We start from the raw sequence: 26,792 nt of genomic DNA, 5'->3' as shown, positions 1-26,792 counted from the left end.
GTGTGTGTGTGCGTGTGCGTGTGCGTGTGCGTGTGTGTGTGTGTGTGTGTGTGTGTGTGTGTGTGTGTGTGTGTGTGTGTGTGTGTGTGTGTGAGAGACTGTGTGTGCGGCGTGTGTATTCGGCGTGTTCATGCATATCAATCTGTGGAGTTTGATTGCTTGAAATATGCATGCACACTGTCTCGGAGCAGAATATTAAGCAATTAATAGCCCTATTCAATTAGGCATTATTTAAGGCTATTATTTCTAATGGCCTTTTTCAATCTATCTATCTTTTTTTTCTCTCTCTCCCTCTCTCCCTCCCTGCCTCTGTCTCTCTCCCTCTGCAGCACAATCCTTTCATAGCACCCCAACAGCAATCCCTGCCAGATTAACTCAATAATCAATGAATTCCAATCAAAGCCAGCCGAGAGCGAGACACTACTTTGACAAGTAAACAATCAGAGCCAAGGAGATAATCGAGTGGTGATGGGCTTGACAATGAGAGGCATCTCACAAATTAACAATATCACATCTCCTCCTATTACTTTATGACAGATGTTAGAACTACTAACATAACAACAGAAAAAACTATTTCTGGTAAATCAAAAAATCAAATAAAATCACTTTTATTTGTCACATAAAACAGATACCAAATAAACCAAATAAAACAGGTGTAGACCTTACCATGAAATGCTTACTTTACAAGCCCAAACCAACAATGCAGTTCAAGAAATTGAGTTAAGAAAATATTTACTAAATTAAAAAAAAGCACAAAATAACACAAAAAATACATAACAATAACGAGGATATATACAGGGGATACCGGTACTGAGTCAATGTGCGGGGGTACAGGTTAGTCGAGGTAATTTGTAAAGTGACTATACATAGATAATAAACAGAGAGTGGCAGAAGTGTACAAAAAAGGATGGAGGGGTCAAGTGTAAATAGTCTGGGTAGCCATTTGATTAATTGTTCAGCAGTCTTATGGCTTGGGGGTACAAGCTGTTAAGGAGTCTTTTTGATCTAGACTTGGCGCTGGAGTCTTTGACAATTTTTTTTAGCCTTCCTCTGACACCGCCTAGTATATTGGTCCTGGATGTCAGGAAGCTTGGCCCCAGTGATGTACTGGGCCGTACGCACTACCCTCTGTTGCGCCTTACGGTCAGATGCCGATCAGTTGCCATACCAGGCGGTGATGTAACCGGTCAGGATGCTCTTGATGGTGCAGCTGTAGAACTTTTTGAGGATCTGGAGACCCATGCCAAATCTTTTCAGTCTCCTGAGGGGGAAAAAGTGTCAACTGTCTTGGTGTGTTTGGACCAGGATAGTTTGTTGGTAATGTGGACACCAAGGAACTTCAAACTCTCGACCCACTCCACTTCAGCCCAGTCGATGTTAGTGGGGGCCTGTTTGGCCTCCTTTTCTTATAGTCCATGATCAGCTCTTTTGTCTTGCTCACATTGAGGGAGAGATTGTTACTCTGGCACTACATTTCCAGGTCTCTGACCTCCTCCCTATAGGCTATGTCATCGTTGTCAGGTCTACCACTGCTGTGTCGTCAGCAAACTTAATGATGGTGTTGGAGTCGTGCTTGGCCACGCAGTCGTGGGTGAACAGGGAGTACAGGAGAGGACTAAGCACGCGCCCCTGAAGGACCCCTGGATTGAGGATAAGCGTGGCAGATGTGTTGTTGCCTACCTTTACCACCTGGGAGCGGCCGGTCAGGAAGTCCAGGATCCAGTTGCAGTTGCAGGTGTTTAGTTCCAGGGTCCTTAGCTTAGTGATAAGCTTTGTGGGCAGTATGCTGCTGAACGCTGAGCTGTAGTCAATGAACAGCATTCTCACATAGGTGTTCCTTTTGTCCAGGTGGGAAAAGGCAGTGTGGAATGCGATTGATATTGTGTCATATGTGGGGCAGTATGACAATTGGAGTGGGTCTAGGGTTTCCGGCATGATGGTGTTGATGTGAGCCATGCCCAGCCTTTCAAAGCACTTCATGGCTACTGACGTGAGTGTTACGGGTTGGTAATCATTTAGGCAGGTTACCTTCACTTCCTTGGGCACAGGGACTATGGTGGTCTGCTTGAAACATATAGGTATTACAGACCCGGTCAGGTAGAGGATGAAAGTGTCAGTGAAGACACTTGCAAGTTGGTCCGCGCATGCTTTGAGCACACATCCTGGTAATCCGTCTGCCCCGCGGCTTGGTGAATTTTGACCTGTTTAAAGGTCTTGCACACACCGGCTACGGAGAGCGTGATCACAGAACAGCTGGTGCTCTCATCCAGAACAGCTGGTGCTCTCATGTATTTTTTAGTGTTGCTTGCCTCGAAGCGAGCTTAAAAGGCATCTAGCTCATCTGGTAGGCTCGAGTCACTGGCTAGCTCGTGGCTGGGTTTCCCTCTGTGGTCCGTAATATTTTGCAAGCCCTGCCAAATCCAACGAGCATCAGAGCCGGTGTAGTAGGATTTAATATTAGCCCTGTATTGACGCTTTGCCTGTTTAATGGTTCGTCTAAGGGCATAGCATGATTTGTTATTAGCATCCGGATTACTGTCCCGCTCATTGAAAGCGGCAGCTCTAGGCTTTTAGCTCGGTGCGGATGTGGCCAGTAATCCATGGCTTCTGGTTGGGAAATGTACGTATGGTCACTGTGGGGACAATGTCGTCGATGCACTTTTTGATGAAGCTGGTGACTAAGGTGGTATACTCCTCAATGCCATTGGATGAATCCCGGATCATATTCCAGTCTGTGCTAGCAAAACAGTCATCAAGACAGAAGCTGCATGGACAGCAACATAAAGAAAGCAGAAGATAACCCTATATTAATTTTGTAAACCGCTCTGAAAATCCTATTTTCGGGGGGGAGAGGGTGAAGGAAGGTTTGGGAGTTCAGAACCTCCTATGCATGTATTCCCACGGAAGAATCCAGACGGCTGTTCAGTGGTGTATGTAGTGAAGCTCAATGCATGCATATGTGAAAATAGAGTGAAGTCTACTGCGGAATGACTGAACTGTGATTGAAAAGGAGTAGAAGGACTTCTAACGGGCAATAACAAAGCACATAACCGGGGAGTCCAGAGAAATATATACTAATGATCAACATGTGTGGGCGTGTGTGTGTTTATGAAAAAGGATCAAATTCCAATTGACTCTAACACACAAACAGCCGCACACACAAATTCTCCCTCTCCCCAACTCTCTCCACAAAGCGAGGGATATGGAAGGAGGCTGAGGCTCAAAAGAGGACAGGACACTAGACAGGCTAGTCTCAGACTTACCTGCTTGTTTCTTTTCCCCAATTACAATCATACTTCCCCTGTAATCCTAAAATAACTCTTTCCTAGGATGCTCCATATAGAACCCAGAGTAAACAGACTGACTGGCAAAACCCTCCCCCTGGAGAGCCAGACTGCCCAGCTGTGTGTTGGGCAGAGGCACGTAAACTACCACACACAGACACAGACACACACACATATGCATGGTATGGTATGCCCCAATTAACTAGAAGAAGTGCAGGCTTTAGCTGCCAGCTATCAGCTGAACTCAAGGGATGGACGAGCCATGACATGCACTCTCAAAACATGAGGGCTTATAGGCTGTTATGTCTTTATGTGTCTTGTTGTGCATTGAAGCCTGTTGAGCAGGTTGTCACTGACAATAGAACAGGGCTTCAACTGACCACAGATGCAGGACATAGACAGGTCATACACTCTGACTAGAGAGGCTCCACAGAGTCTACCACTGTGCTACTCACATTGCCGTGGTTGATGAAACCATGTTTCCTGGAGATGCGGTCAGCCTCTTGTGGTCCTCCCTCTATATGGACTGCCCAGGTGTTAGTGTAGACCTCCTCGGCAGCGGTCGGTTCAGCAGTAAACTCCAGTGCTAAGGACAGGAGACCCAGGAGAGTCCCAAGCTGCAGCAGGGCCAGCCTGGCATCCATGAAAAGGAGAGCAGGGGCACCGGACAGAGGCACTCTGTCCGTCTGTCTGGGGTGGAGAAGTCTCACTGCTTACCAGTCACAGCCCTGAGCTCCCTCACAGCAGCAAAGTAGAGCAGTGACCTGGAGAAAAAGAGGGGGAAAAAACACACATTTGCACACACACACAGGTACAGTTGAAGTCGGAAGTTTACATACACTTATGTTGGAGTCATTAAAACTCGTTTTTCAAACACTCCACAATTTTCTTGTTACCAAACTATAGTTTTGGCAAGTAGGTTAGGACATCTACTTTGTGCATGACACAAGTAATTATTCCAACAATTGTTTACAGACAGATTATTTCACTTATAATTCACTGTATCACAATTCCAGTGGGTCAGAAGTTAAAATACTGTGCCTACTTGACTGTGCCTTTAACTTCTCTAGGATAGGGGGCAGACAAATTACTTCACTTATAACTCATTGTATCACAATTCCAGTGGGTCAGAAGTTTACATACACTAAGTTGACTGTGCCTTTAACTTCTTTAGGGTAGGGGGCAGCATTTGGAATTTTGGATGAAAAGCGTGCCCAAATTAAACTGCCATCTACTCAGGCCCAGAAGATAGGATATGCATATAATTGATTTGGATAGAAAAGACTCTAACGTTTCCAAAACTGTTCAAATAGTGTCTGTGAGCATAACAGAAGTGATTTGGCAGGCGAAAACCTGAGAAAAATCCATTCAGGAAGTAGGATTTTTTTGTTTGTTTGTAGTTTTCTATTCAATGCCCTTACAGTATCCATTGATTTAGGACTCAAATTGCAGTTCCTATGCCTTCCACTAGATGTCACCAGTCTTTAGAAATTGTTTCAGGCTTGTATTCTAAAAATGAGGGAATAAGAGCAGTCTGAATGAGTGGACCCTGCCGTGTCACAGAGTTTTTTCATGTGCGTGAGTTGATGACGTTATTGTCCGTTTGAAATATTATCGATTATTTAGGCTAAAGACAACCTGAGAATTGATTATGAACATCGTTTTAAATATTTCTACGAACTTTATGGATACTATTTTGATTTTTATGTCTGCCTGGTTTTACTGTGTTTGAGCCTGTGTATTACTGAAGAAAACTCGCAAATAAAATGTAGATTTTGGATTTAAAGAGACTTTATCGAAAAAAAGGAACATTTATTGAAAAAATGTATGTCTTCTGAGTGCAACCATATGAAGATCATCAAAGGTAAGTGATTAATTGTATCTCTATTTCTGACTTGTGTAAGTAACTCTTCTACTTGGCTGGTTACTGTTTGTAATGATTTGTCTGCTGCTATGTTCTCAAATGATCGTAAGGTATGCTTTCGCCGTAAAGCATTTTTGAAATCTGACACCGTGGTTGGATTCACAAGAAGTTAATATTTAAACCTTTGCATTTCACAAAATAGATGGTAGCATAAGGGAGGAAAATGATGTGGATATATTGAAGCAAAATCTCAAGAATCATCAGTCAGGAAGTTAAAGCTTGGTCGCAAATGGGTCTTCTGAATGGACAATGACCCCCAGCATACTTCCAAAGTTGTGGCAAAATGGCTTAAGGACAACAAAGTCAAGGTATTGGAGTGACCATCACAAAGTCCTGACCTCAATCCTATAGAAAATGTGTTTAGAATGTGTATAGAACTTAAAAACCGTGTGCGAGCAAGGAGGCCTATAAACCTGACTCAGTTACACCAGCTCTGTCAGGAGGAATGGACCAAAATGCACCCAACTTATTGTGGGAAGCTTGTGGAAGGCTATCCGAAACGTTTGACCCAAGTTAAACAATTTAAAGGCAATGCTACCAAATACTTACTGAGTGCATGAAAACTTCTGACCCACTGGGAATGTGATGAAAGAAATAAAAGCTGAAATAAATCATTCTCTCTATTATTATTTAGACATTTCACATTCTTAAAATAAAGTGGTGATCCTAACTGACCTAAGACAGGGATTTTTTTACTAGAATTAAGTATCAGGAAATGTGAAAAACTGAGTTTAAATGTATTTGACTAAGGTGTATGTAAACTTCCGACTTCAACTGTACTTGCTCACTCAATGTGCACACCCCCACATGCCACAGCACAGAGCAAAAATAGGAGACCACAGACCACAGCATGCATAGAAATAATTTGTTTTCTTCCAACACAGTTTCTCCTTCGAGAGAGACAGAAACAGAGGCTCTATTTGACATCTTTCTCTTGTTAAAGAGGCTACAACAGCATCAGGGACTTTTTCAAAAGTGTTTGTGCTGTACTTAAAAACACCAGAAATAGTACTCATCTAAAAAACAAGTCGAGCCGTAATTGAATTTAGAGAGAGTTTCAGATGAGGGCGAAAGAACAGGATCAAGAGAGTAGGTTTGCTTGCAAGAGAAGTCCTACTGTGCGAAGGCAGCTTGCGTTGTCCTGTTTTTTTTTTTGTTTGTTCAAGCTTAGTTGTGATCTGTCATATGGGGGAGAGTTAAGCTGTGATTTGTGCTGAGGCTGCGCTATCTAAAAACAGAGTGGGTAAAGCTCTATCTCTCCCCTGAGAGCCCTCACTCTGTCCAGGCATCATAGATGGGCTTTCAGTTAGACACAGACAGCCTAATGAGAATAGAGACTCAGGAAGCCCCCAAGGCATAGCTTACGGAGATGCAGTCTTAGCTTTTCATGTGTCTGCTCTGTGCTGTCTGGATCTAGGGCTGGGTATTGCCAGGGACCTCACGATACGATATTATCACAACACTGAGGTGCCGATACGATGTGTATTGCGATTCTCACGATTCTATATGTATTGCGATTCGATACTGTGATCACCTCTCCGTAGCTGATGTGAGGAAGACTTTAAACAGGTCAACATTTAAGACAGCGGGTCAGACGGATTACCAGAACATGTACTGAGAGCATGCGTGGACAAACTGGAAAGTGTCTTCACTGACATTTTCGAATCTGTAATGCCTACATGTTTAAAGCAGACCACCATAGTCCCTATGCCCAAGAAAGCGAAGGTAACCTGACAAAATGACTACTGCACCGCAGCACTCACGTCAGTAGCCATGAAGTGCTTTGAAAGGCTGGTCATGGCTCAAATCAACACCATAATCCCGGACACCCTAAACCCACTCCAATTTGCATACCGCCCCAACAGATACAAAGATGCCCACAAAGCTCATCACTAAGCTAAGGACCCTGAGTCTAAACACCTCCCGCTACAACTGGATCCTGGACTTCCTGATGGGCCGCCCCCAGGTGGTAAGGGTAGGCAACAACACATCTACCACGCTGATCCTCAACACTGGAGCCCCCAGGGGTGTATGCTTAGTCCTCTCCTGTGTTCCCTGTTCACCCACGATTGCGTGGCCAAGCACGACTCCAACACCATCATTAAGTTTGCTGACGACACAACAGTGGTAGGCCTGATAACTGACAACGATGACATAGCCTATAGGGAGGAGCTCAGAGACCTGGCAGTGTGGTGCCAGGACAACAACCTCTCCCTTATTGTGAGCAAGACAAATGAGCTGATCACGGACTATAGGAAAAGGAGGGCTGAACAGGCCCCCATTAACATCAACAGGCTGAAGTAGAGCGTGTTGAGAGTTCCTCGACTAACCTGTACCCCCGCACATTGACTCGGTACCGGCCCCCCTGTATATAGCCTCTTTATTGTTATTTTTTACTTTAGTAACTCTATTTTCTTATAACTGCACTTTTGTTTAAGAGGACCGGACCCTTTTTTTCAATTTCCGCCTAATTTGACATACCCAAATCTAACTGCCTGTAGCTCAAGACCTGAAGCAAGGATATGCATATTCTTGATACCACTTGAAAGGAAACAGGTTTGTGGAAATGTGAAATGAATGTAGGATATATAATATAACACATTAGATCTGGTAAAAGATAATACATCTTTGAAATGCAACAGAAAGGCCATACATTGAGATAGGATTATAGGTGTAATTTAGGTGTTGTCCACAAGATGGCAGCAGTGTGTGTGCAAAGTTTCAGATTGATCCAGTGAATAATTAGTTCACTACACAATATTGTGTATCAAGTCTGCCAGGAGTTTGCCCAAATGTGCCGAATTGGTCAATTTATACATTTTCAAGTAAATACCTATAGAGAACATACAAAAATGCTATGGTACTAAAAAAATTAAGTTTACATACTCCCAGGAATGTCATACATGATGGATCATTAACTTCCCTACAGAAAATAGACTAACTTTTACACATCTAACCACCGGGCGTGGTGGGTGTGGAGACGGAGACAGCAGTGGGGTCAAACTGCAGACCCCAGTTCCTACATTTTAATATAAAAATTGATTTTCTTAAACATAACTATGCTACATTTTATCTCTGGGACCCTCAGGATGACAAATTAGAGCAAGTTTACTGAATGTAAGTACATTTATTTACCTTCAGAGGTGAACGTATCAAACCAGTTGCCTTGATAAAAGTGTTTTGTTGTTGTACACTATCCTCAAACAATAGCATGGTATTTTTTTCTGTAATAGCTACTGTAAATTGGTTATCGTAAGTTAGATTAACAAGAATTTAAGCTTCCTGCCTATATAAGATATGTTAGCTGTTGTTTACAATGTCCTTCTAGTCACATTATCACATATTGAGCAACAACTGCCCCGGTTTAGGGACACCAATCCCTTAGAGGTTAAGGGCTTGTAAGTAAGCTTTTCACGGTAAGGTTTACACCTTTATTATTTGGCACATGTGACAAATACAATTATTGAAATTCTACGTTCCAAACATATTGCTCAACATATGACTTCTGCATAGGGACAAGAGAGAGCCATGAGAAAATTAGTTTTGATCAGTCATATAAATAAAAGTGCTGAAAACAAATTGGCTCCCTATTTCAAAAGAAGATGGAGAACAAGCTATGAAGGAAAATACTGGAGTTGGTGCAGGTATAGCCAACTAGCGCAATTATTGTTTTTGACATATTGTCAAAACGATACAATATATCATCAAAAATAATATCCCAATATGTAACTGTATCGATTTTTTACCCCATCACTACCTGGACCACACATTATTCAAACAGTTGAAGGCAATTTATTTATCATGATTAGTCTTTAGGTGGAGTCACACAACCATTGGTTTCCCACAGTCCCAGGGTGATCATTAAAATCTGGATCTGTCAAAAAAACATTTCACTAAACATCAAGGACACCGCGTTCCTTAACTTTAATTGGGAGGATCTATTGCAGGTTGCAGGTTACCGTAATTGCTGGACTATTAATTAAGCGCACCTGAATATAAACCGCACACACTGAATTATTAAAAAATATGTATTTTGTACATAAATAAGCCGCACATGTCTATAAGCCGCAGGTGCCTACCGGTACATTAAAACAAATTAACTTTACAGAGCCTTTAAACGAAACACGGCGTTGTAACAAAAATAAATAGGCTTTAACGAAACACGGCTTGTAACAAAAATTAAAACAGTAGCCTACCAAGAAAGTCATTGGTCACTATCTTCCTCCTCCTGTGCACTGAAACCACTGAAGTCATATCCTTCGGTGTCGGAGTTGAATAGCCTCAGAATTGCTTCATCCGATGTTGGATCGTTTTCATTGTCGCTCTCGTCACTTTCATCCGGAGGCAAATACCCCGCTGAGCTCATGCTGCCCCTTCAACACGCAGCAGTCCAGCCTTTCGAAACCCGTTGATGATAGTGGATTTTTTGACAATGCTCCACGCTGTCAGGACCCACTGGCAGACTTGACCATAAGATGCTCTTTGTCTGCGGCCCGTTTTAGTGAAGGATTTCTCCCCACTTGTCATCCAAGCCTCCCACTGAACAAGGAGCGCCACCTTAAATGCACGATTTACACTGATGTCGAGTGGCTGCAAATACTTTGGGCCATCTGCTTTTCTTCCCTCTGAAAGCTTTTGTTTTCTTTTTGCACTGAGTCAGTTCCTCATGCTGCTGTTTCCAACGTCTTATCATCGACTCATTAAGGCTAAGCTCCCATGCAGCAGCTCTATTTCCTTTTCCAACAGCCAGATCGATCGCCTTCAACTTGAAAGCTGCATCATATGCATTTCTCCGTGTCTTTGCCATGATGAGGGTGACAAAATTACTACCGAAATCAGAATGATGGGAAGTTTGAGCGCGCTCGATTTACGTCACATTATGTGACGGTGCTCAGTTTTTTGGCGGCATGAATCTTGTGAAAGCGGGAAAAATCCATAAATTAGCCGCGTCATTGTATAAACCGTGAGGTTCAAAGTGTGGGAATAAAGTAGCGGCTTATAGTCCGGAAATTACGGTACACTAAGGCTATGGCTGGGCGATACAGATAATTTATAAGATTAATTCGAATGTATGTTTTTGCACGATATTCGAAATGCCTGTATCGCAAGAATCAAGGTTTTGTTATTTTTCATTTTTATGAACGTTTATGTCCGCTTTTTCTCATGCTGTATTTTTGTTCTTATTTCCTTCGCTCTTCTTTGCTGTGTGCGCCTTCCCATTTACACCAGAGATCTGTATATAATGACAAGACGCACATCTCCTCCCTAACAATGGGAGTCGTTGTCCCAAAGGCGGGAAGGCAGACTACAAACTTAGGTCCAAAATAAGCACATATAAACGCATTGGCCTTATTTTGGACAGATTTTAGTGCTTCGCCTCTTCCTCTATGGTTTACACATACACCAAGCCCCTCCCCCTGCCTCTTTTTACTTAAAAATCATACAATGTGATTTTCTGGATTTTTGTTTTAGATTCCGTCTCTCACAGTTGAAGTGTACCTATGATAAAAATGACAGACCTCTTCATGCTTTGTAAGTAGGAAAACCTGCAAAATCGGCAGTGTATCAAATACTTGTTCTCCCCACTGTAGATATACATACTTTTTTTTACAATATACCATTGATATTCCCCGCAAACCCTATCACCCTTCCCCCAATTGGAGTAAACTAATAACACAAAACAATAACACTTACATGCTGACAAGACCAGACACGTCGCGTGTGCGTGCGAGTGTTGCAAAATATATTTAGAAATCCATGTTATTCAATTATTGCACCCACACTGCTCGCACGCGCCAACGAGCATCTGCATTGCCAAGGGCTAAAATATAAGTAATTCCTATTTCTGACGCAGATCACATTGCAAGTCCTGCCTCTCCCATCTCCTCATTGGTTTATAGAAGCAGGTACAAACGTGCAATCTCCTCATTGGTTATACCCATGTGGGTGATTTAAAGGCAAACTTTTTTGCCGGTCGTCATGGTAATACTATGAAAGTTTAGATGCCAATCACCATATAAGTTCAAAGATGAAAAAGCCTGGAAGGAGGAGAGATGTGTGGATTAATTGTCGGAGTAGAGGACCTTGTGCATTTCAGGTAAAATAACAACTCAATGTTCATATCCCAGGACAAATTAGCTAGCAACAGCAAGCTAGCTAAATAGGACAAATTAGCTAGCATGTGCAAGCTAGCTAGCTAAACTGATTAGGATGAATACTATCTGACAATACTTTTTTAAACTCTAAGCATTTAGATAGGATTTTTGCATCACAACACTGAAGTGTACGAGGCCTCCAATTTATTACATTTATATATACCACTTGGTCCTGTTTCAGTAATAATGATATCAGACCTTCTTGTTGGTTGTTCGATAAACTGCCATTTATATAGGAATGGTTAAAAAATGCTAATAATGGTCCTCTGAGTATATCAAAAAAGTTTGGTATACTTCCACTGGTATGCCATCCAGCCCTGGAGTTTTCCCAGCCGTAAAGGTTTTAATTGCATCAAGAAGGTCCTCCTCTGTAATTTGGCCTTCACATGAGTCTTTCTGCACAGATGTTCATTTTACATTATTATTATTAGGAAAAAAAGCCATACAATTAGCTTCGGTTAGTGGAGATGGAGGAGACTGAAACGAAAACATATTCTTAAAGTACTTTACTTCCTCTTTCAAAATATAATTCGGTGAATCATGCGTGACTCCATCATTTGTAACAAGTTTCAATACTTTTTTTTGGTAGCATTTCTATATTGAAGATTGAAAAATAATTTGGTGCATTTTCCCCCATATTCTGTCCAGTTCGCTTTATTTTTATAATATATTACCCTGTATCTTTCTTGAATAAGTTCCTCCATTTCTTTTTGTTTTTCCTAACTTACTCTAAGCCTCTATGGCACAGTTTTTTTTATTGCTATCAAACTGTACTGTTAGTCCTTCAATTTCCTTTGTTAATACTATGGACTCTTTTGATCTAAGTTGCTTTTGTTTTATAAATGAGTACTGAATTGCATGGCCTCTAAAAAACAATTTTGTGTTGTTGATGTTGTTCCAAACGGTCAGCACTTGCTCCTTAACATATTTTTCTTTACATATTTTCCACAACTAGTCAACATTTATTCCACACATCTGACTTCCCCTTTACCTCCTTATAGTGACCAAACATTCCCCCATTTCGAGTTTTTTGTCATGTCATCTGCATCCACTTTTCTGTTACATGTGCTACAGTGTTTGGGGTTTGTTATAACCAGTTTATTAGTGTGATTATGATATGATATAAGGGCGGCCCTATTGGTAATTTGCATGTAATGCATACATGTGTCACGTAAAGAGAGCAAGGGTTGAGAGAATAGGGAATGTTTTTCCCAAACAAATTAGGGATTTCGGTAATAGAACTTTCAGTCAACATGGTTGATGTTCTGTGGTGGTTGCTACAGCAGGGAGGAGAGAGACAATGGGTGCTAGTCACACAGTCACTCACTGTCATTCCTCAGCTTTTTACAGAAACAGGGGGGTGCCACTTTGTAATTGTTTCAACTACTGATTGCACCTTTAAGGAGGCTTTTATTTATTTCAAAATAGAGTCCTGGGGTTCAGGGACCAATCACAATGCAAATACATTCAGGTTTTTCGACATTAGCTGGATAACAACTTGTTAACTTGACCAGTATGTTTTAAGATGGCATTGTAAGAAGGGAAAGGGGCTCCTGGATAGCTACTCCAGGAGAGGTATTTCAAAAGTAGAATTCAGATATTGGCCTTGCCTAAAAATCTGACTGCCACCATGGTTACAGTCTGAAACAAGTCTTTGTAAAAAAGACGCAAAAGTCTTTACAAGCCAGAATGTTGAATACAATTATATTTGAGGTATTGACATGAGAGATTGACATGCATATTATTAAAATTAGCTCTCTGTGTACATCCAAGGGCCAGCTGTGTTGCCCTGTTCTGAACCAATTGCAATTTTCCTTTTTTGCGGCACCTGACCACACGACTGAACAGTAGTCCAGGTGCTACAAAACTAGGGCCTGTAGGACCTGCCTTGTTGATAGTGCTGTCAAGGCAGAGCAGCGTCTTATCGTGGACAGACATCTCCCCATCTTAGCTACTGTTGTATCAATATGTTTTGATCATGACAGTTTACAATCCAAGGTAACTCCAAGCAGTTTAGTCACCTCAACTTGCTCAATTTCCACATTATTTATTATAAGATTTAGTTGAGGTTTAGGGTATAGTGAATGATTTGTCCCAAATACAATACTTTTAGTTTTAGAAATATTTAGGACTGACTTAATCCTTACCTCACACTCTTAAACTAACTTCAACTCTTTGTTAAGTGTTGCAGTCATTTCAGTCACTGTAGTTGCTGAAATGGACAGTATAGTGTTGAGTCATCCACATACAGTGGGGCAAAAAAGTATTTAGTCAGCCACCAATTGTGCAAGTTCTCCCACTTAAAAAGATGAGAGAGGCCTGTAATTTTCATCATAGTTACACTTCAACTATAACAGACAAAATGAGAAGAAAAAAAAAGAATCCAGAAAATCACATTGTAGGATTTTTAATGAATTTATTTGCAAATTATGGTGGAAAAGTAGTATTTGGTCACCTACAAACAAGCAAGATTTCTGGCTCTCACAGACCTGTAACTTCTTCTTTAAGAGGCTCCTCTGTCCTCCACTCGTTACCTTTATTAATGGCACCTGTTTGAACTTGTTATCAGTATAAAAGACACCTGTCCACAACCTCAAACAGTCACACTCCAAACTCCACTATGGCCAAGACCAAAGAGCTGTCAAAGGACACCAGAAACAAAATTGTAGACCTGCACCAGGCTGGGAAGACTGAATTTGCAATAGGTAAGCAGCTTGGTTTGAAGAAATCAACTGTGGGAGCAATTATTAGGAAATGGAAGACATACAAAACCACTGATAATCTCCCTCGACCTGGGGCTCCACGCAAGATCTCACCCCGTGGGGTCAAAATGGTCACAAGAACGGTGAGCAAAAATCCCAGAACCACACGGGGGGACCTAGTGAATGACCGGCAGAGAGCTGGGACCAAAGTAACAAAGCCTACCATCAGTAACACACTACGCTGCCAGGGACTCAAATCCTGCAGTGCCAGACGTGTCTCCCTGCTTAAGCCAGTACATGTCCAGGCCCGTCTGAAGTTTGCTAGAGAGCATTTGGATGATCCAGAAGAAGATTGGGAGAATGTCATATGGTGAGATGAAACCAAAATATAACTTTTTGGTAAAAACTCAACTCGTCGTGTTTGGAGGACAAAGAATGCTGAGTTGCATCCAAAGAATACCATACCTACTGTGAAGCATGGGGGTGGAAACATCATGTTTTGGGGCTGTTTTTCTGCAAAGGGACCAGGACGACTGATCCGTGTAAAGGAAAGAATGAATGGGGCCATGTATCTTAATGTTTTGAGTGAAACCCTCCTTCCATCAGCAAGGGCATTGAAGATGAAACGTGGCTGGGTCTTTCAGCATGACAATGATCCCAAACACACCGCCCGGGCAACAAAGGAGTGGCTTCGTAAGAAGCATTTCAAGGTCCTGGAGTGGCCTAGCCAGTCTCCAGATCTCAACCCCATAGAAAATCTTTGGAGGGAGTTGAAAGTCCGTGTTTCCCAGCAACAGCCCCAAAACATCACTGCTCTAGAGGAGATCTGCATGGAGGAATGGGCCAAAATACCAGCAACAGTGTGTGAAAACCTTGTGAAGACTTACAGAAAATGTTTGACCTCTGTCATTGCCAACAAAGGGTATATAACAAAGTATTGAGATACATTTTTGTTATTGACCAAATACTTATTTTTCACCATAATTTGCAAATAAATTCATTAAAAATCCTACAATGTGATTTTCTGGATTTTTTTTCTTCTCATTTTGTCTGTCATAGTTGAAATGTACATATGATGAAAATTTCAGGCCTCTCTCATCTTTTTAAGTGGGAGAACTTGCACAATTGGTGGCTGACTAAATACTTTTTTGCCCCACTGTACATAGACACTATGACTTTCCTCAAAGCCAGTGGCAATTCATTAGTAAAGATTGAAAAAAGTAATGGGGCTAGATAGCTGCCTTGGTGAATTCCTGATTCTACCTGGATTATGTTGGAGAGGTTTCCATTAAAGAACACCCTCTGTGTTCTGTTAGACAGGTAACTATTTATCCACAATATAGCAGGGTGTAAAGCCATAACACATAAGTTTTGCCAGCAGCAGACTATGACTGATCATGTCAAAAGCCGCTCCGAAGTCTCAATGAGCATGCTGAAACTTTGCTGTCAACTTGTTTACTGTAAAATAGCATTGTATCTGGTCAAACACAATTTTTTTCCAAAAGCTTACTAATTGTTGGTAACAGGCTGATTGGTCGGCTATTTGAGCCAGTGAAGGGGGCTTTACTATTCTTAGGTAGCGGAATGACTTTTGCTTCCCTCCAAACCTAAGGGCACACACTTTCTAGTAGGCTTAAAATTAAAATATGGCAAATAGGAGTGGCAATATTTTCCGCTATTATCCTCAGTAATTTTCCATCCAAGTTGTCAGACCCCGGTGGCTTGTCCTTGTTGATAGACAACAATCATTTTTTCACCTCTTCCACACTAACTTTATGGAATTTAAAATTACAACGCTTGTCTTTCGTAATTTGGTCAGATGTACTTGGATGTGTAGTGTCAGCATTTGTTGATGTTATGTCATGCCTAAATTTACTAATCTTGCCAACGAAAAAAATATTAAAGTAGTTGGCAATATCAGTTGGTTTTGTGATGAATGAGCCATCTGATTCAGTGAATGATGAAGCTGAGTTTGCCTTTTTCCCCAGAATTTCATTTAATGTGCCCCAAAACTTCTTACTATCATTCTTTATTTAATTTATCTTTGTTTCATAGTGTAGTTTCTTCTTTTTATTCAGTTTAGTCACATGATTTCTCAATAAGGAACATTTACAAAATTTTGCACACAGGTTTCTCAGGGTGTATATACCAATTAATTGTGTATAAAAGCCTGATTAATCAGACTAATATTGGACTAATGTAGGCTATATCTAAATCAAATACATTTTAATCAATCTCTTTTTCTGGTACTAAATATTTTTAAATTTGGGAGCTCCAGCTAATTTATAGCCCTGGTGAGTATTGAAATGCTTGCTCTGTGTTTTTCTTAATACTACAGGATGTACGCAAGCTGTGTCTTCCTTTTTGAAAGTCAATTATGAAATGTTTCTTAGGAAACAAACAATAAACATAACAGCTTAATTCAAAGAATGAAGCAGCAAATGTTCATTTTAAGCAGAACAGAAATGCCTTCAGGTCTAGTCTACTTTATCTTCTAGGATAGCAGCCTCATTGAGGTACGAGAAGAAATTAACAAATTGTTCATTGTACCCTGATCACAGTAATGGGCTGTATCACAGTTTCAGGGAGCCAGACTTGCAGGTCTGTCGTTAGTATACAGACGTTTCAGCAAGCACTGTTAATGATAATTATCAGAAATGTAATTTTATTGGAATGCTTGCCCCATTCGTTTCAACCTCTTCTCATTTCAGTCCAGTAATGAGCACCTACAGTATATCTAATTTTGACAGTTTGAGGTTCAGTCTGGAATGAAGCTATCTAATGGAAGGGCTGTTTTAATCTGATCTAAGGCTTTTGTCCATCACAGTAGTAGACTAAAGGAGAGAGGGTGGAGAGAGAGAATGTTAGTTGCATCATTTTGTGTGTTTGCTCCTCTCTCTATTTCTCTCACTCTCTCTCCCTCTTTCGCCTTCTCTGTCAGACCCCCCCCCCCCCCCCCCTCTTGAGGTTCAGCTCTGTTTCTAATGAGCTCAAGAACACTGTGGCTATGCAGGGTGACATCCAGGGGAGTGATTTGATTTTCTCCTTCCCCTCTGCTCTGTAATTTACAGTCTCTCTCTTTAGCTTGCACACCTGAATGTGTGTGTAGAACCTAGGGCTGTCCCTAAACAAATCTTGTTCAACGAGAATTGTCTGTTCTTTCAACCAATTGATTGGTCAACATTTTTAAATGTGAATTGTTCCATATATAGACACATCTTATGTGTTTTAATTAAATCAAATTTTATTGTTCACATACACATGGTTAGCAGATGTTAATGCGAGTGTAGCGAAATGCTTGTGCCTCTAGTTCTGACCATGCAGTAATATCTGACAAGTAATCTAACAATTTCACAGCAATTACCTTTTACACACAAGTGTAAAGGAATGAATAAGAATATGTACATATAAATATATGGATGAGCGATGGCCGAACAGCATAGGCAAGATGCAGTAGATGGTATAGAGTACAGTATATACATATGAGATGAGTAATGTAGGGTATGTAAACATTATATAAAGTGGCATTGTTTAAAGTGACTAGTAATACATTTATTACATCCAATTTTCAATTATTAAAGTGGTTAGAGATTTGAGTCAGTATGTTGGCAGCAGACACTCAATGTTAGTGATGGCTGTTTAACAGTCTGATGGCCTTGAGATAGAAGCTGTTTTTCAGTCTCTCGGTCCCAGCTTTGATGCACCTGTACTTCTGGATGATAGCGGGGTGAACAGGCAGTGGCTTGGGTGGTTGTTGTCCTTGATGATCTTTTTGGCCTTCCTGTGACATCGGGTGGTGTAGGTGTCCTGCAGGGCAGGTAGTTTACCCCTGGTGGTGCGTTGTGCAGACCTCACTACCCTCTGGAGAGCCTTACCGTTGTGGGCGGAGCAGTTGCCGTACCAGGCGGTGATACAGCCCGACAGAATGCTCTCGATTGTGCATCTGTAAAAGTTTGTCAGTGTTTTTGGTGACAAGACAAATTTCTTCAGCCTCCAGAGGTTGAAGAGGCGCTGCTGCGCCTTCTTCACCACGCTGTCTGTGTGGGTGGGCCATTTCAGGTTGTCCCGTGATGTGTACACCGAGGTACTTCAAACTTTCCACCTTCTCCACTACTGTCAGGTCGATGTGGATAGGGGGGTGCTCCCTCTGCTGTTTCCTGAAGTTCACAATCATCTCCTTTGTTTTGTTGACGTTGAGTGTGAGGTTATTTTCCTGACACCACACTCCGAAGGCCCTCACCTCCTCCCTATAGGCCGTCTCGTCGTTGTTGGTAATCAAGCCTACCACTGTAGTGTCGTCTGCCAACTTGATGATTGAGTTGGAGGTGTGCATGGCCACACAGTCATGGGTGAACTGGGAGTACAGGAGGGGGCTGAGAACGCACCCTTGTGTACCCAGTGTTGAGGATCCGCGGGGTGGAGATGTTGTTTCCTACCCTCACCACCTGGGGACGTCCCATCAGAAAGTCCAGGACCCAGTTGCACAGGGCGGGGTCGAGGGTTGCACAGCCCAGGGTCTCGAGCATATTGATGAGTTTGGAGGGTACTATGGTGTTAAATGCTGACCTGTAGTCGATGAACAGCATTCTTACATACAGTATATCACAAAAGTGAGTACACCCCTCACATTTTTGTAAATATTTGAGTATATCTTTTCATGTGACAACACTGAAGAAATTACACTTTGCTACAATGTAAAGTAGTGAGTGTACAGCTTGTATAACAGTGTAAATTTGCTGTCCACTCAAAATAACTCAACACACAGCCATTAATGTATAAACCTCTGGCAACAAAAGTGAGTACACCCCTAAGTGAAAATGTCCAAATTGGGCCCAAAGTGTCAATATTTTGTGTGGCCACCATCATCACAGGTTGCCACTGGAGTCCTCCTCCACTCCTCCATGACGACATCACGGAGCTGGTGGATGTTAGAGACCTTGCACTCTTCCACCTTCCGTTTGAGGATGCCCCACAGATGCTCAATAGGGTTTAGGTCTGGAGACATGCTTGGCCAGTCCATCACCTTTACCCTCAGCTTCTTTAGCAAGGCAGTGGTTGTCTTGAAGGTGTGTTTGGGGTCGTTATCATGTTGGAATACTGCCCTGCGGCCCAGTCTTTAAAGGGAGGGGGATCATGCTCTGCTTCAGTATGTCACAGTACATGTTGGCATTCATGGTTCCCTCAATGAACTGTAGCTCCCCAGTGCCGGCAGCACCCATGCAGCCCCAGACCATGACACTCCCACCACCATGCTTGACTGTAGGCAAGACACACTTGTCTTTGGACTCCTCACCTGGTTGCTGCCACACACGCTTGACACCATCTGAACCAAATAAGTTTATCTTGGTCTCATCAGACCACAGGACATGGTTCCAGTAATCCATGTCCTTAGTCTGCTTGTCTTCAGCAAACTGTTTGCGGGTTTTCTTGTGCATCACCTTTAGAAGAGGCTTCCTTCTGGGACGACAGCCATGCAGACCAATTTGATGCAGTGTACGGCGTATGGTCTGAGCACGGACAGGCTGACCCCAGGCTGATTTTGTAAAATGATACAAGCGAGTAACAATAAACAATCTCCTGTTGATGAGAATGAGTAGCCTAAAGTCAGAAGTTTACATACACTCAATTAGTATTTGGTAGCATTGTCTTTAAATTGTTTAACTTGGGTCAAACATTTCAGGTAGCCTTCCACAAGCTTCCAACAATAATTTGAATTTTGGCCCATTCCTCCTGACAGAGCTGGTGTAACTGAGTCAGGTTTTTAGGCCTCCTTGCTCGCACACGCTTTTTCAGTTCTGCCCAGAAATCTCTCTAGGATTGAGGTCAGGTCTTTGTGATGGCCACTCCAATACCTTGACTTTGTTGTCCGTAAGCCATTTTGCCACAACTTTGGAAGTATGCTTGGAGTCATTGTCCATTTGGAAGACCCATTTGGGACCAAGCTTTAACTTCCTGACTGATGTCTTGAGATGTTGCTTCAATATATCCACATAATTTTACTCCCTCATGATGCCATCTATTTGTGAAGTGCACCAGTCCCTACTGCAGCAAAGCACCCCAACAACATGATGCTGCCACCCCCGTGCTTCACGGTTGGGATGGTGTTCTTCGGCTTGCAAGCTGCCCCCTTTTTCTTCCAAACATAATGATGGTCATTATGGTTAAAAAGTATGATCTGTGCAGTTGCAAACCGTAGTCTGGCTTTTTTTTATGGCAGTTTTGGAGCAATGTCTTCTTCCTTGCTGAGCCTCCTTTCAGGTTATGTCGATATAGGACTTGTTTTACTGTGGATATAGATACTTTTGTACCTGTTTCCTCCAGCATCTTCACAAGGTCCTTTGCTGTTGTTCTGGGATTGATTTGCACTTTTTGCACCAAAGTACGTTCATCTCTAGGAGACAACGCATCTTCTTCCTGAGCAGTATTGACGGCTGCGTGGTCCCATGGTGTTTATACTTGCAAACTATTTTTGTACAGATGAATGTGGTAACTTCAGGCATTTGGAAATTGCTTCCAAGGATGAACCAGACTTGCGGAGTTCTACAATTTTGTTTCTGAGGTATTGGCTGATTTCTTTTGATTTTCCCATGATGTCAAGCAAAGAAGCACTGCATTTGAAGGTAGTCCATGAAATACATCCACAGGTACACCTCCAATTGACTCAAATGATGTAAATTAGCCTATCAGAAACTTCTAAAGCTATGACATAATTTTCTGGAATTTTTCCAAGCTGTTTAAAGGCACAGTCAAGTTAGTGTATGTACACTTCTGACCCACTGGAATTGTGATAGAGTGTGTAAACAATTGTTGGAAAAATGACTTGTGTCATGCACAAAGCAGATGTTCTAACCGACTTGCCAAACTATAGTTTGTTACCATGACATCCACCCAGCTCTGGACGACTTAATCTTAGAAAGGCTTATATTCAAGGAGTTTCTACTAGTGCTGAGCGATTAACCAAAAATGTTTTCTGTTATTAAAGAACTAATTGGCCGACGTTGGTTTAACTACCTGAAATCCATTTCGTTTCTCTTCAGAGAAATCAAATAATTATCGAGAGAAATCTGAGAAATAAAGTGAACTATGTGGGACGCTGGGCTAAAGGGAGTTGTAGTTTTCATTAAGCAAATATTCAACCTAGTTCAGTGCAGAAACGTGGTAAATAACCACATTGACCATAATCCATTGCACCAGCTTTTTCTGGCTCATTGACGGATCAGAGAGGAAGAGGCAAAGTGAGAGGTTTCACTCTCGCCAAAAGCTTTCCAAAGTAAGCCCAATGCATTTATATAGGTTTATTTTGGACCTAAGCGTGTCTTCCCGCCTCCCATTGTAAGGGCATAGACATGATTGTCTTGTAATTGTCTTGTAATTGTCTACAATTGTCTACAGATCTCTGGACGGATACACTTTTGCACCTGCTTCGTTAGGTCAGATACACACAGACCGCATACACCGCATGAGAGAGGAATGTACACAACACAACATCCACAGGGACAGATGCAGTTCATAAAAGTATACCTTATTTACTTTGAATAACTAGTAACATTATTTTGTCAGACAGCTCTGCAACATACTTAGGCAGGCTAGCTAAATAGGATGACTAAAACATTAGATGGCCTGACTGGCTGACTGCTACTGCTTGAGCTGAGAAGAGACAAATAAGTAATCAAATAAAAACTAAGAAATATACACAACTGAAATGTTTTATTATTTCATAGTAATTTCCTATTTTTTTTTATTGATATCCACCAAACCAGGACCTGACAGAGACAATGGAATATCTTCAATATTTTGGCAATTGAATGTTCACTATTTTTGGCTTTTGAATTAAAAAGCTCTAAAATCATTGTAACGTCCTTATTTCATAAAACATTTCATGTTCAAAAAAATTATCAAATGATTTGCTTTATAATTATACCGAAACCGAAGCAACCTCAAAAAGCACCAATTCCTCAGCCCTAGTTTCTACTGAACTGCAGAGGAGTGAAGCACAGCATACCACCACACATCTTCTCTAGAGACACACAATGATCAGGGAGAGGAACAACGATCATCACAGCAGTGGGAAGCACACAAACACCCTAACTGCAAGCATAGTCAGACACGCACATGCACACACACACACACCTGGCTAGAGGCCACCACACGGCAGGCAGTGACCTCGGATCTCTTCATCAGTGTGTGGACCTGCTGAGTAAAGGTGAGTCACTGAGACTGCATAACTAGGTAAAACTCAATCTACTCTCTCTCTCTGAGCTTAGCTCACACTGTACAGAGGAGCAAACTGAAAAGGAAGAAATAATGCAGCAACTCTTCAAGGACAACGGTAGTGAACTTCCCCCCCAAAATGATTTGTTTTAAACCCACAGAAAAAGCATTTTTTAAGTGAACTTTCTTTGTCCTTGACAAGTTGCTGAATTTCCCACTATTTTTCAGTCCCACTTGGCTCATGACTTGCTCTACTTAGGAATGCACAAAGATAGAATTAATGCTGCCACCAGCTCATAGTACTGTATAGTGCATTAATCCACTGACACAGCCTGGGTCAATGCATTCCTCTGGATAATTGTATGTCAGCCTCTTACCATTCATTATATCACCTTATGATTGACTTTATACCTCCTTAGTACTGATGAACAAAACATCTAGGCCCTCCCTATTGATCTGTGTCATCTAAATAAAGGCTATTTCCAAGTGAGTGTCATGTCAATAGGATTCAGGTCACTCTAGAAATTGTCCGGTCGAAGTGTTCAACAGTTACACCCCGAGTTCAGCCAGTCAGAAGAGAAGTTCACAGGCAAACAAAACAAGAGCTCCTGAATATTGGACATGATGGGCAGCCAAAACATATACTTTAAAAAGTGAAAATTGTGTCATGGAGTTAATCCTATTGGGAAAGCTCTGCGTATGTACAACTCTTGCACACTTCACTTTGGTGTTGCATGCTACAATAAAGTATGACCTTGTTTTTACCCTACTGAGATTCTTGTGGCATGAATGATCAGATATACAATAACCAGAAGAGGGATTAGCTGGGTCACAGAAATTCAGTTTTAGAAGAAAACCTGACTCTCTTTATAATCCTGTCAATCAGGACTGTATTTGTTTCTTTGATATTCATCTAAATCCAGACCAGTAGTATTATGTCAGCTCATCTGTAAATCCTGATCTTGATATCAATGACATAGGCTACAGAAAACGCCTATAACATAGTAATAGGACAGCAATACATGTGCAAATCAGATGTACAATACAAAACGGATTCAGACATTTATACAAAGGAACATTTATAAAAGGAAGGAACAAATACATACACTGACACACACGCACAAACAATCAACTATGTTGAAGGCAAGTAAATGTATCACACACTAGACAAATAAATCAATATTTGACATTATGCCAAGATCTTACCAAGAGCTATTTCTGTGATGGGGACGTGCACTCAATCAGCAAGCGTTATAGGGCTGACTTCATGTCATCAAATAAAACATATGCGCATCAGTCAGATGGTCCTGTGTAGCTATAGCACCAATGTACCCCGAACTCCGAGCTCCAACTTGGTAAGTGAAGTAGCTATCTAGTATCGACAGTTCTGTCAGACACTGGAATAAAAGGCAGAGAATGCGCTCTTGCCTTGTAGTTTATATTACCATATATGCTTCCCTGGTTAATTCGTTCCCTCCCACCCCGCCACTTCGGGATACCTCTCCAACCTCTTTCCTCAAAGAGCAAAACAATACACGTTGGCTATGACATTTGCACCAATTTGTCGGATAAAATGTCCACGTCACGTCTCAGCTGCCCGGTTGACAGCTCTCTCCCGCGGCGTTGCTCAGGAACTCTGTGGAGTTACGTAGTCAGACACCACTCAACATACTCAGACACCACTCAAGGTCTCCCCGTGTACCTTGCTACTGCAATATTGTCACACCTAACACTCTGCTACACTTTGTTCGTAGTAGACTTTCCTCGTCTTATTAATCGTTATCTCGAACGAGTAGTACTTCAAAACCCAGTTGTTTTTCTATGTAGCTAGCTAGAGCGTTCAAAACAGTTCCGTGATATGCATACTGCTCTACTCGAACACACTAATATATTCAAAGCATGTTCTAAAATTATCAAAAGGTTATACATTTCTTTATACAGGAAACTGATATATTTGTCCACTTTGCTACCTATAATAAAATAGCAAAAAACACAGGAAGTAGCTACGTCCACACTCCACTATTTTCATTGTTATATCTCTGCAGGGTTGCCAGGCAAGCTGACATTTCTAAACAATGATTGTCAAACCTACCCTAAAGTCCTGAAAACTAGCCAAAAAAGGTTTTCAACGCAAAAGAGATGTTGCCATATGTATACAATAAACCCTTTTGCCATAACGTTATCGAGACATTTAAGAAGGAATATCATAGTAACTTGTAATGACTTGTAATGACTTTCGAAGCAAAATTCGGTTTTCCTCAAAATAAGAATTATTGCCAGCTATGACAAGGTGCAATAAAATAATTTGAATATGTTGCAAGAGAAAATATCATTTGACCTTATTAAACTCACGATATCATTTTCCATCAATGGATGTAAATGTAACTTGTTTGACTGCTATTATTAAGCATTAAAGGCGCAAGGGTTTATGGTATTTGGCCAATATACCATAGCTAACTATGGGCTGTTCCTAAGCATGATGCAACGGCGAGTCTTGGACACAGCCAACGACTTCAACTATATATCCCATTTCAATATTATATTCCAAACTATCTTTTTTAAAATTAATTTAAAACAACTTTTGATCACCGTTTGCCCCTGAATGTCCTTTTAAAGACTGCTGGGATGTAAAATCTTGCATTATTCAAATAATATTTAGTGCAATTGTACATAATGGATTGTACGGAAAAGGAACAGCAAAGAAAGAAAAAGGCGAGTTAAAAAGAGGGAGGGGGAGGGCAATTACCCCGATACTTAAAAAAAAACATTTTTTGAAAAATAACATTTCATGAAATAACTAAAAAAGTGTAAACTCTAGCCATTTTTTCCCCTTTATAGTTTATTTGCCTAAGCATGACTTTCATCCACATACCATACTATAAACCGCCCATTTGCGAGAGATGACTTGTCATTTCAATAGGCATAGGCTACAGACTAAAATCTGGGTTTATGATTGTAATTACATTTTGCCATGGTTTGCTTAGATAAAGGCAGGTAGCCTATAGCTGCTGATAGGCCTACATCTCATTTCAGATAGTCTACAGTAGCCTAGACAAGATGTAGGCAATATGTAAACTAAACAATTTAGCAGCTTGCTTAGTTAAAATTAACAGACTCATTAAATCAACATGAACAGGTAGGTGATTTAGAGGTAAGAAATGCGTGTGTTTCCCAATAGCCTGTTGTAATAAGCTACGAAGGATGGGGTCATCATTTTAATCACTGAATTAAATATTAATAATATGTACAGTAGCAGTCAAAAGTTTGGACACACACCTTTTTCTTTATTTCTACGATTTTCTACATTGTAGAATAATAGTGAAGACATCAAAACTATGAAATAACGAGCTTCATGAGGTAGTCACCTGGAATGCATTTCAATTAACATGTGTGCCTTGTTAAAAGTTAATTTGTGGAATTTCTTTCCTTCTTGATGCGTTTGAGCCAATCAGTTGTGTTGTGACAAAGTAGGGGTGGTATACAGAAGATAGCCCTATTTGGTAAAAGACCAAGTCCATATTATGGCAAGAACAGCTCAAATAAGCAAAGAGAAACAACAGTCCATCATTACTTTAAGACATGAAGGTCAGTCAATTCGGAAAATGTCTTCAAGTGCAGTCGCAAAAACCATCAAGCACTTTGATGAAACTGGCTCTCATGAGGACCGTCACAGGAATGGAAGACCCAGAGTTACGTCTGCTGCAGAGGATAAGTTCCTTAGAGTTAACTGAACCTCAGATTACAGCCCAAATAAATGCTTCACAGAGTTCAAGTAACAGACACATCTCAACATCAACTGTTCAGAGGAGACTGCGTGAATCAGGCCTTCATGGTCGAATTGCTGCAAAGAAACCACTACTAAAGGTCACCAATAATAAGAAGAGACTTGCTTGGACCAAGAAAAACGAGCAATGGAAATTAGTCCTGTGGAATTCTGTCCTTTGGTCTGATGAGTCCAAATTTGAGATTTCTAGTTCCAACCGCTGTGTCTTTGTGAGACGCAGAGCAGGTGAAAGAATGATCTCTGCATGTGTGGTTCCCACCGTGAAGCATGGAGAAGGTGTGATGGTGTAGGGGTACTTTGCTGGTGACACTGTCTGTGATTTATTTAGAATTCAAGGCACACTTAACCAGCATGGCTACCACAGCATATTGTAGCGATACGCCATCCCATCTGGTTTGCTCTTAGTGGGACTATCATTTGTTTTTCAACAGGACAATGACCCAGACCCCACCCCCAGGCTGTGTAAGGGCTATTTGACCAGGAGGGAGAGCAATGGAGTACTGCACCAAGAGTGTGAAAAGCTGACATCAAAGCAAGGGCTGGCTACTTTGAAGAATCTAAAATCTATATGATTCCAAATCTATATGATTCCATTCCATTCCATTCCACATCTAAAATCTACATGATCACATGTGTTATTTCATAGTTTTTCTGTCTTTTTTTGGTTACTACATGATTCCATATGCGTTATTTCATAAATTTGATGTCTTCACTATTATTGTACAATGTAGA

The 26,792-nt window shown here is 41.2% G+C and overlaps 1 protein-coding gene across 2 annotated transcripts in view; it reads right to left on the bottom strand.

Annotated features, from left to right (window-relative positions):
• furinb (furin (paired basic amino acid cleaving enzyme) b) overlaps window positions 1-24,298 on the bottom strand; it is a 197,255-nt gene extending 172,957 nt beyond the window's left edge. For both annotated transcript variants that reach the window (XM_021573226.2, XM_021573234.2), the window contains exons 1-2: window positions 23,483-24,298; window positions 3,740-4,048 (exon numbers count right to left, since the gene is read on the bottom strand). In XM_021573226.2, the coding sequence (XP_021428901.2) occupies window positions 3,740-3,928 (189 nt within the window). In that variant the 5' untranslated portion in view covers window positions 3,929-4,048; window positions 23,483-24,298. The remainder of the gene's footprint in view (window positions 1-3,739; window positions 4,049-23,482) is intronic.
• Between the last annotated feature and the right edge of the window lie 2,494 nt (window positions 24,299-26,792).

Source organism: Oncorhynchus mykiss, chromosome 2 (assembly GCF_013265735.2).
Source record: "Oncorhynchus mykiss isolate Arlee chromosome 2, USDA_OmykA_1.1, whole genome shotgun sequence".
NCBI lineage: Eukaryota > Metazoa > Chordata > Actinopteri > Salmoniformes > Salmonidae > Oncorhynchus > Oncorhynchus mykiss.
This window is presented reverse-complemented; position numbering and strand designations above follow the sequence as displayed.